General features: G+C 38.6%; 3 protein-coding genes across 3 annotated transcripts; all 3 read right to left on the reverse strand.

The window, feature by feature from the left end:
* Positions 1-678: 678 nt before the first annotated feature.
* On the reverse strand, positions 679-2,278 carry LOC125185477 (fasciclin-like arabinogalactan protein 10). Its single transcript, XM_048082005.2, has one exon. The coding sequence runs from the start codon at positions 2,154-2,156 to the stop codon at positions 879-881; it is 1,278 nt and encodes a 425-aa protein (XP_047937962.1). The 5' UTR covers positions 2,157-2,278; the 3' UTR covers positions 679-878.
* Positions 2,279-2,846: 568 nt separating this feature from the next.
* LOC125224171 (serine/threonine-protein kinase Aurora-3-like) lies at positions 2,847-5,034 on the reverse strand. Its single transcript, XM_048127530.2, has 6 exons — positions 4,783-5,034; positions 4,466-4,708; positions 4,211-4,306; positions 3,392-3,606; positions 3,228-3,300; positions 2,847-3,147 (listed from the first exon to the last, which is right to left on the reverse strand). Exons 1-6 carry the CDS (start codon positions 4,918-4,920, stop codon positions 3,046-3,048), a joined length of 867 nt encoding a protein of 288 aa, XP_047983487.1. The 5' UTR covers positions 4,921-5,034; the 3' UTR covers positions 2,847-3,045.
* Positions 5,035-5,916: 882 nt separating this feature from the next.
* On the reverse strand, positions 5,917-10,223 carry LOC125185329 (uncharacterized). Its single transcript, XM_048081853.2, has 13 exons — positions 9,759-10,223; positions 9,265-9,356; positions 9,130-9,149; positions 8,569-8,812; positions 8,388-8,483; positions 8,188-8,303; positions 7,990-8,070; positions 7,593-7,716; positions 7,290-7,339; positions 6,817-6,907; positions 6,703-6,738; positions 6,455-6,552; positions 5,917-6,258 (listed from the first exon to the last, which is right to left on the reverse strand). Exons 1-13 carry the CDS (start codon positions 10,052-10,054, stop codon positions 6,142-6,144), a joined length of 1,461 nt encoding a protein of 486 aa, XP_047937810.1. The 5' UTR covers positions 10,055-10,223; the 3' UTR covers positions 5,917-6,141.
* Positions 10,224-11,581: the final 1,358 nt, after the last annotated feature.

An 11,581-nucleotide genomic window follows, 5' to 3' on the forward strand; every position in this document is an offset into this window, starting at 1 on the left:
GGATGTCCCGTGAGGACACCCGAGTCCTCGGATATCCCGGTGATGGGCGGGCAGATGTCCGTCATTGTGGCGTGGTCGAACGTCCGCCGCGGACGTCCGAGTTTTTTAATTTTTAAAAAAAAACTCTATATATACTGCTCGTTCATTTAATTCCGTAAATATTAATTCCGTAAATTAAATAATTGTGAATTTAATTTTATTGTGGGAAGTTCTAGGGCAGGGGAAGTCCTAATGATGTGACAGTGGGATGAGAAGTCCTAATGATGACGTGACAGAAAGTTTTTATGGGGAATTCTAATTAAAGTCCTAGTAGGAAGTCTCCTTACTCCCAGCACCATATATACTCATAGATCTCCACATTCTCCACTGCATAATTAGGCCTTGCGATTTTGGATTATCCCATGAAAGGGAAATAATTTATGTGTCTCTAGTTAACCACTTTCTTGCTTTAAGTAGTTATTTTAGTAACTACATTCATAATTGCAGTCTAAAATTGACCTGTGGGTCCGTTCCGACAAGATTTTCTCTCTCCACCTGCTCATACCAAGATTCACAACCGACACTTCAAGAACCTTCACTTTTTCAAGAACGAGGCCACTAATTTAATCTACTATTAAAAAATTAAATCATCCATCCAAACCAGTGATCGTTAAGATTAAGAAAAGGGGAAAATATAAATCACTTGAATTCAGTGTCTCCGTCTCCATAAAATATGCTAAACAAACACAACAATTACACAAAGAAAGCGAAAATAAATAAAATACAAAAATACTAAAAAAGCGTTTCCTCCACAAACAACTCGAAATCGGAAATACACACAAAAAAAGTAAAAGAAATAAATTAAAAGAAAATAACAAACCAGGAAAGAAAATGACGATTTAGGACGTCAAAATGCTACCAAATACCGAAACTGCCACTGTGAGCAACAGCACCTTCACCACCGCCGGAGCTTCAAACGAGGCGCCGGAGTTGTCGGAGGAGCTGTTCTGCGAGTCCGCCGTCGGTCCTTCCGACGGCGCTCCGTCAGGCGAGCTCGTCGGCGGCGCCGGTGGAGACTTGAACGGCGACGGCGCGGCGGCAGGCTCCGGGGAAGAGGCAGGGGTAGGAGCCTCCGCCGGAGAAGGAGATGGAGATGTCTCCGGCGCCGGTCCCGGCGCCGGAGAAGGAGCTTTCCCGAAGAGCTCGACGGGGAGGAGCAAACTGTCGACGGTGAAAATGCAGAGAGGAGTGGAATCAATGACGGTGGAAGCAATCCTGGAATCGTCGACTCCGGTGATGAGACTGACCGAATCGCCGGCGGTTTTGACGCCGAGGTCGTATTTCGCGGCGCCATTGGTGGCGAGCGTGGAGATCCTGCCTTTGGTCTGCTTGAGAGTGCCGACGGGGCTGTAGGCGGCGAGCGCGTGGTACTGGAGGAGAGAAACGACCTCCGCATTGGTGAGCTTGCTCAGATCCGGCGCGTCGGCGGCCTTAAACGCCTCATCGTTGGGGGCAAAGACGGTCAAACCCTTGGCCGCGGCGGAGGCGAAAACTTTGACCACTCCGGTTGAGACGATGAGAGAGGCGAACGTCTTGCAGCCTGCCTTGTCGACGAGCGCGGTGATGTTGACGTCGGAGGGGGCGGCGGCGGAGAGGACGGCGGCGGGGGCGATTGGGTGGCTGATCTCGATGATTGAGAGGTTGTAGGGGAATTGTTCGACGGATTTGGTGAAAGTGGAGTCGAGGGGGGAGCCGGGGAGGCCGGATCCGAAGGCGACCTTGCCGCCTTTGACATCGGTGATGTTGACGAAGCCGAGCTGGCCGGCGGCATTGCCGGTGGTCTGGTAGAGGGTGGTGGAGAGGACGGAGCCTTCGGAGATTTTGTGGAGTTTGGGGCCGTCGAAGTAGTCGAGGAGGATGTGGAGGGCGAGGACGTTTTTGACGACGCTGAGGGGGTGTTTGGAGGTGATGGGGGAGAGGGCGCCGTTGGGGAGGGCGCACACGGTCACGGGCTCGCGGCTGTTGATCTCGTCGGCGAGTTTGGTCTTGGTCAGGAGGTCGTTGAACTCGCTGTATTCGGAGTAGCCGGAGAGGATTTCGGTGATGTTGGTGGCGGAAATGGCGGCGAAGAGGAGGGCGATGATCGAGAGGGAGAGGGTGAGGGAAGCGGCGGCCATTGTTGCTTCGCTTGCTTGGACTGACTGAGAGTGAATTGGGGATAGGGTTTTGATGTAGTCGTGAGTGCCACGTCGGATTTAAAGCCGTTGGAGGAAAGAGATTCAGCTTGAAATGCTAAAAGGAATTTGATCGAAAGCAGTTTTAAGTTTTTAACATTGTTATGGTACTATGATATTGAGATTCATTTTGATTTCGACAATTAACGACACGAATTTAGTTAAAAAATGTTTAAATGGAGGTGAGTAAGAATAAGTTACAAAACCAAGCTTAATTTACGTGGCAAAATTAAGACACGGGAGATTCTCATTAACAAAGTTTTTTTATTTAAATAAAGGTACTATAAATCAAACATATTGTTAACTTTTTTACTTTATTATAGAATGAACTTTTGATTTAAGTGGCAAACATAATGAGTTGAGGAAACTCCACATATAGTGCAGCAATGAATTCCAAAAAAATGACAACGACAAAGCAGATATAGATGGTGTTTACTTTTTCACAACAAATAAATAAATATAATTCGATTATACGAATAGGAAATTTCATATTTCAACTCGTTATTGTGCAAAGAAAATATATTCTCAATATACTAGTACTCCTATTCAATATGAGTATATGACACACTACTCAATATGAATTAAGGCACCGAAATATTAAATGATTGTGGGATTCTGCATTACAAATTATAGTTATAACTACTTATAATATAGAGTATTTACTTAACTTCAATGTATCTCACCAAACAATGAGTATAGTATTACAAGTATAGAATATTATACCCCTATAATAAAAGATGTTACAGCTAAATCTACCACTCCTTACCTTACTTCATATACATAACTAGCCATCATGCATTATAATTATAGCATAAGTCAAAATAGCATAGTGCTAATTTGGGCAGATACCCATAGGGTTGGCGTTCTTCACTATCCAAGGATGTCCCATGATCTTCTCTAGGGACAGCCTTTTTGATGAATCCTTCACGAGAAGCTGCACAAAAAGACCGCGTAATCAAGAAGCGAAGAAGAGTAAAGAAACCATCATCCTATGTGAAAGTGAAAGAAAATTACCCTGCTAATGAGATCTTTAGCTTCTGCTGAAACACCAGGGGTAGAAGGAAATGCTAAATCAATATTCTTTATCCTACAGCAGTAGTAGGTATACAAACACGAATTATTCATAAGCAGTAAATGAAATTTGTTAAGGGTAAAAGCATCCATAAATGGTTCCATACCTTTCGAGTGTATCCATCTGGCTTTCATCCTCAAATGGAGGGACACCATATATAAACTCGTAGCAGAGAATTCCCAATGTCCAGTTGTCAACAGAATAGTCATGCGCCTTTCTCTCTACCATTTCTGGTGCTAAATAGTCCAAGGTTCCACACATAGTGTGTCTTTTGCTTCTGGACTGTACAGACCAACCGAAGTCTGCTAGTTTGAGCCGACCCTACAAGTGATTCAGAATGTTATAATTTCAAAGACATGGTTTGATTTGTATTAAGAGTTTTTTAGCAAGCTGGTTGTTCAAGTTGTTTTACTTCTCGCAAAAACATATCATGCAACTCTACACTTTCCATCACCATACGGAACAGAGCTGTTACATAGAGGAAGGAGCAGGTCAAAAAATCAAACTGCTTAGATGAAAAAACATGTAAAGTTTCATGTTGTCACAGCCACGAAAACCAACCTTACTATATGACTTCAGAACATGTTTTAATGGAGATGAAATTGCATACTACTATTTTTCAATATATGCATGCTACCGATGAGCAAGCTTCACCAAGCAGTTAGTAAAACTGATTTTTCATTAAAACCACTGAATTGCCTTAAAGACTTTGAGATTATTATGATCAGTTTGGTTAAGGCCTGAGCAAGGCAAAGTTTGGCATGGGTGAAGTGGTGAAGTGGTGAAGTAACAAACAAAAAAAGAAGCAAATAAACTCAGAGTAAATAGATAAACTAACACAATCTTGATGAACTAGCTTAGTAGTAAATGACAATTCTTACATCCATGACTTTTAATCTTACAGTTCTTTGATAGGAAGACATACCTCATGATCAAGCAACAAATTTTCCGGCTTGATGTCTCTGTGAATGACATGCTTTTGGTGACAGTGCAACAGAGCCTCTGTGAGACTAGCTATATACTGATTCAACAGAATTACAACACCAAGAACAAAAAGCATATTAATCCATAATGTAAACACAAAAAGGCAGTCCAATAAAGCTTCAAAACACATCCGAATATGAGCATTCGGACAAGGAGCCAAGCAAAAAAACAGCAGAAGAGAGAGCAATAGTGGTACCGTGGCAGCCTGTGTCTCGGTGAGGCGTCCCACTTTTCGAAGCCTTCTGTAGAGCTCGCCGCCGTGAGCGTACTCCAAAATCATGAAAATTCTCTCATTGTCGTCAAACCATCCGTGAAGCCTCAGCACATTGGGGTGGCGAAGGGCGCTTTGGATCTCCATTTCCCTCCGCAACTGGTGCTGCAACCCATGCTTCTCAATTTGCTCCTTGAATATAATTTTTAACGCCACAATATACTTTCTCTACCCAAAAAACAAACAAACTTAAGATCTAAAATTCTCATGGTCCAAGGTGAGATTGGGACGGGAAAAATTACCTTGATTTCGCGAGCTAGATACACTCTGCCGAATCTACCTTTGCCGAGGGGTTTGCCGACGTCGAAATCGGAGAGAGACCATTGCTTTTTGGAGGTCGTTTGGGGTTGTTTTGGGGGTTTGCGACGCTGATCGGCCATCGGAAGATTGAATTTGGGGGTTGTGAATTAGGGCTTTTGGAATGGGAGGGAAGCAGTGATATTTGAATTCGAAGATACTATTTTGCAACGACATTAACTCCTCTGAGGAAGATGGGAGTTTAAATTTTGAACAAATTATGGCATAAAAATGTTCAAACTGAGTTAAGTAGATTTAATTACTAGTAACCACTCATAAAATTTTTAAAATATCTTCTTCAATATTTTACCCTTGCAATTTATAATTGAAAATGATCCTGGGTTCACAAATTGAAATTACTCTTGATCATGAAAGTGAATTTCTAGATTATTCTTCACAACTTGGAATTACTTATCAAGTTGTGACCGAAAGTTTTTTAATAACAAATCACTTTTGGTTATAGAATAATGTTTGTATATTGTTATTCATAATTCAAAAATACTAGGTAATATTGGTACTATAACTCCTCTGTCCCGGCTAAGATCACATTTCTTGATCGGCACATAATTTTAGGAATTATTGGTTAAAGTGTTTAATTAGAGAGGAAAAATGTGGGTGTAAGTGTTAAATAGAGAGAAGAGAAATATGAATATTTTAATAAGAGTGATAAAAAGTGGTTAGGTTTATTAATTGGAGAGAGAATGTATCAAAAAAAGGAAATGTGTCGTCTTAGTAGTTGGGATAAACTAAAAAGGAAATCATGTCATCCCGCCGGGACAGAGGGAGTAGTATTTTTGAATTACAATCGGAAACTGTTGATTAGTTGGTGAAAAACTGTGTATCAAAAATATTTCCGAAGATGAATATTTTTGTGTGGTAAATTTTATCCTCTTTCACAGGTAAAAGTAATTTTGGGTGGTAAAATTCATCATCTAAAGTATTTTTGAAGGTCAATAAATTTTTAGAGAATCATTATTATAATTCAACTTTTATTGTTGATTATGACCAAAAAAAAAATAAATTAAACCATTTTTTTACCAACTACGTACTAATCAACAGTTTTCGAAGTGGAAAAAAGATAAGCAATGGGACTAATACATGCATAGATATTATGAAAGCCGATTAAGGCAACACACAAAGCAGTTGATTGTAGATACATGTATAAACTAAATTACCATCGACTTTTATTAACTTTTTACATTTTATCAGTTACTGGATCTTCTAGGGCAATAATATACAACCCTAAATAATTGTTTTTTAATAGAGGAAAATCTTGATGCATGTAGACTTGAGTTTATGTAGAACTAGTTGGAACCGAACTCTCGATTCCACCTTTCGAGTTCAGCCCACTTGCTTCTCTGTAAGCTAGGCTTGATAACAGTCATTGCCTTCTGAAAATCTCCATATCTCAATTTCCTAACCTGGACACAACAACCCAGAGGTTTACGGATGACAACTTAAATGCTTCCTAACGCAAGATGCGAGAGAGGGATTTTGAGGCCGGGATGATGTAGCAGATTCGGCTAGTGACATTAATATTGATTCTTGCTGGGGAATTTTGGTAACGAAAATGGGTGGAAGATTAGCAGATGAAATGGTAGAAGATTATATAATAACCTGATTTGCCTGGACTGTAAGGATGTCTGCACCTAGCTCTCTGATTGGCATCATTGCAGCTTCCTCACACAAAGCTTGTAGGTCGCTTCCGGAATACCCTACAGAGACAACATTACAATGCATCATATCGTGGTTCCAAAGAATAATCATGATTCTAATGTTTTGTTCAATTTTAGTTTTAGTTAACAAATGACAGTGTGCTCACTATTCAGGAGAAAATAAAGATACAATAGCAAGTTTTTCCTTACCATCAGTTTCAGCCACAAGTCTCTCTACATCTCTATCTGTTTTACAAGAATGATAAACCGTGTAAAATATCAGTATATGTATCCAACGTTGATGAGATAAATTTAGGCATTTACCTGGCAAAGAAAATGCTTGACCCTTGAGCTTATGCTTCAGAAGAACTCTCCTAGCATTTGCATCCGGCAAAGGTATGTAAATTCTCTTTACCTGTGCATAAAAATCAAATACAAAAAGGGCAAAAGAGATCGATGTTACAGTTGCTAGGTGGTTGGTTCTTGAATGTGAATGCATTTCGCATGGTTTATCCGAATTTAATTAACTTCCAAGTTAGTAATAGACCGAAAAGCATATGCAATAAATGTGCCAAGAAATCCATTTGATCCCATCTGAAGTAAAACTGTTCGCTATTAGAATGCAAAGAATTGGCTTTTAAAACATACAGATAAAAATGCCAGTTTTGATGGAAAAGAATAGAGGTGGTACTAGACTACTAGTTTCCAATGTTTTCAATATGAAAGGCAGTGATTTTCAAGAAGAAAATTCCAGAATTCAGTTAATAAATCTGCCATAAAGAGTAGTTCTTGCTGACCAGTCTTCTAAGAACTGCGTCATCCAATTCTTGGGGTTTATTGGTTGCACCTGCAGTAGCATATTAAATTTGTCAGAAATAAAAGAATATAGCAAAATAATAAAAACAGTATGTTCCAATTGAAACATGGAGGTTACACAGTTGGTCAGAGTTGAAAGTTAGGAACAACATATATTACACAAAAGAAAAGAGAACCGCCATTACACCAATAATAAGAATCTCATAAATATCTGTAACACAATTGAAATCTGCAAGATTGATCAACAGGATAAAGCATTTGAATGGTAAAGTACTAAAGCTTACCAATGACAGTAACTAAATCACCAGAATTTGACGCAACCCCATCAAACTGAACTAGAAACTCAGACTTCAACCTTCTACTTGCTTCATTCTCATTTTCTGTTCTTGTTGACATTATACTATCTATCTGCATCCAAAAAATTGCAATAAGGCACACAAGAACAGCTCAACCACTACTAGCTCACCTTGTTGAAAGTGAACCATAGGTATGGCACAAGAGGGTGCTACACAAAGATAAACCACTTATCACATAATCTAACAATGAATAGTAGGACACTGAAACTCTATTCTTAGAGGGTGCAATAGTTTTCTTAATCGATAGAGCTACTTAAGTCCGCTATCATGACGGACGGGAAGTTTGTGATTAGAACCCGCAATAAAAATCCGGACTGTACAGTACCTCATCAATGAAGATAACTGATGGCTGCCTGGAAATGGCAACCTGGAAAAGAGTACGAACGAGCTTTTCACCCTCTCCCACCTACCATGCAAACATAATATAAGAGGACCTCAGATATCATGTGCAAACAGAACAAGGGCTTAGACCCACCTATTGTAACATAACATCTAAGGTAGGAGATAGAGAAATAAGACGCACCCACTTTGATGTCAGTGAAGAAGCCGAAACATTAAAAAATGTAGCTTCGGATTCTGAAGCAACTGCTTTAGCAAGCAGGGTTTTTCCAGTACCAGGTGGTCCAAAGAGCAGTAAACCTGCAAAAATATTCAGTCCCTAAACCTTGTTTAGAAATCTGGTCCAGGCAGCTATTTTTTATGTAATTCATACCCTAATATTACCTTTGGCTGGTTTTCGAAGACCAGTAAAAAGGTCTCTTCTTTTTGTTGGTAGAATAACCATTTCTGTTAATGCTTGTTTTGCCATCTCAAGACCAGCTACAGGGCAAAAGTTAAATTAAGACACTTAATAGGGCTTAAGAAAAAGCTAGATATCTCTAATGAAAATATCACAGCAACTAACCAATGTCGTCCCATTTAACTGAAGGGCTACGATCAACAATCACAGAGTTTATCATCTCTACCAGTTTAGCATCATGACCACCTACAGATCCTTGAGCAGGTTTTTGCAAAGTTGGAGCATTATTTCCTTGACTCCTCAGAGAAGGACCAGTTCTGCTATTGACAGAAACCTTTTGTGCTGCCACTTTTCTTGGTCGTGAAACAGAAGATGAAACTACCCCAGTTTGTAACTTTGGTGACGTACTCTAACAAAGTGGATAGAAGTGAAAAATGGGTCAAACTGGTGGTTGAACTCCGCGTAATTACCCATAAACATTGTAAGTGAAAAGGTGAAGAAATATCACTCCCTCCCTCCCAATTCAAGCTACAGAACTACATATCATCATGGCAGGCCTCCAAATTCAAGCAAGCACTAATGTACTGTACAAATACTTCTGTAAAACCACCATAACAGGTGACACTATCAGGAACTCATTTATAATTATCTAAAGGGAAGCACATCTATTAAGTAAAGGAAACAAATCAGGAGACTAACTTACAGTTCATTTAGAGCTTTCCATACCTTGATTTCTGATGATCCACCTGAGATAGGTGAGAAGGCACAGAGGAGCACATCAAATTTTCTTTTTTATGGCCATCAAGAATGCTTGTCTCAATATTAAGAGATACGACACTAAGGATGGAAGATAATAATAACCTGTTCTTCGAGTTAAAGTTTGTAGTCTCTCTGCTACTTGGCCCTGCCATTTTGATATCTTCTGCCGATAAGATTGCACCTTCTCCATTTCACTGCAGGAAATTCGACAAAAATGAAACAAAAGATGCACCAAGAACCAACTTTAATAAAAACTTTTAGATCATGTATAGTTCAATATCTCGCTATTAAGATTTAACGTTCCAAACTGTGATGCAATATGCATATGTACTCAAGGAAAAGAACCACACAATCAAACAGCATATGTTAAAAGGGTTCATACAATGAGGATACTTAACAGGCATATGATCAACCGGAAAGTGATAAAGGAACGCACTCACATGTCCAAAATGAATTTTCCATAAAATTGATAAACTCCGTAATCAAGCTGCGCACACTCTTTAATCAATATGCATAACCATAGAAAAACACACATTACAAACGAACTCATAATTGAACATTAAATTTATAGTACTCCATATTGCTACCATCAGTACCTAGAGGTGATGTACGAAGGCACTGGAGTGGAAACCGCTTCAGCCAGTATACTCTGAGCATTCTGGTAACAAAAAACGGCGTCGTCCGGTAACCCCCACTCCTCGGCGCGAACAGCCTTATCAATCTCCACTTTGGCCAAATCAAAGTAACCTTTCAGCTTATACGCTGTCCGCTCATTCCCCGTCGAAACACCGCCCTCCCCGTCCATCGCTCCGGTGCTAGGGTTTTTCTCAGTCGGTGCCGAATCGGAGAAGATCGAACTAAAATTGTCGATGATATCTTTAAGAAAGCTCATCGGGCGATTGTAACATTGGGCGATTCGGAAGAGAATTTGAAGAAAAACTTTCTGCAATCGGTGACTTGAGAATCACTGCTCCGGAGTTGCAAACTCAACGCAGCTCCGACGGTTGAATACTTGCAATTCTACAATCCAATTAACAGATTCCGTTTAAGTTTCCCATTCACGCCAATATATTTTTTATATGTTTTACATTTATATTTTAACCATAATTAAAGTTTTTTTTGGTGTATACTAGTACTATTACTTACAATTAGGCCCGCTTATTCGGCCGGTTTCAGTTCTAATCGGACCGGTTGACCGGTTAATCAATTTTAAATTTTTATAAATCCTAGAACCGGAATTGGAACCGAAATCGGAACCGGAATCGCTCGGTTCCGGGTTGAAACCTTGTTAAGAACCAGTCGATTTTGGTTTCGATGCGGAACCGATGTGTAATTTTAATCCGAATTTATTTATAATTTTAAATAATTCAATACTAAAAAAAATAATAATCCAACATCCAGAAATATAACAAATAATACCTAAAAATTCAAATAAATATACAAAATGTACAAACCAACAATACAATAATATTCATATATGGATAAGAGTGATGCCAAGTGTACTAGGTCGGACTAGTTTATATTAGTAATTTTTTAATAAAAAAGTAGGAGCTCTAAACTTTAGCATTTAAAAAAAAAATAAGTTTTAAAATTGAATTCTATTTTCCTTTTTTTTTGGCTAAACAAATATTCAATGGAATTTCTAATACTAATTGTTCTTGTTGTAACCTTTTTGGTTTATAACGGAACAATCAATATATTATTCACAAACAGGTTAAAATCATATGTTAAATGAATTGGTACATAAATTTGTTATAAAGTTAAATTTCTATCATATGAAATGATATTGTATTTGTATAATTTATTCTGAAAATTAGTAACAAAATTATGATGTCATACTCATTGTATTTAGTTCATAAAAAATGGATTGGGGAAATAATTGTAAATTCAGAGTATCAGGGTTTAAAGATTTTAAATACTTCAGAAACAAAGCTCGCAAATCTAATACTGTTTAAATCTAAAAATCACTCAAGGTTTCAAATATTTTACTTTAATTCAAAATTAATTCAATAAAATTTGATCTATTAGTATATTAAATTATAAAAAAAATAAAATTGAATTATAATCCAGTTCTCAGTTAGGAACCGGTCGGTTCCGGTTCCGAACTGGAACCGGTTTTATTTCAAAAGTTGGAACCAGAATCGGATTTTTTCGGTTCCGATTCCTCAATTAATCGGCCGGTTTTGGTTCCGGTTAACCGAGGAGAACCGTTTAAGCACCCCTACTTACAATTCTGACGCATTAAATGATTATTTTGTTACTAGTAGGAGTATATGAGAGTGATTATTTTAGCTGCTAACCCCTTATTTGTACTCCATCCGTCCCTGTTCAAGAGTCATATTTTATCATTTTTGTCCGTTCCAATTTAAAAGTCTTATTTAGAATTTACCATATTTGAACATAAAATTTAACCTCATTG

Source organism: Salvia hispanica, chromosome 1 (assembly GCF_029641045.1).
Source record: "Salvia hispanica isolate PSC_SH4W2 chromosome 1, Shi_PSC_v1, whole genome shotgun sequence".
Lineage (NCBI taxonomy): Eukaryota > Viridiplantae > Streptophyta > Magnoliopsida > Lamiales > Lamiaceae > Salvia > Salvia hispanica.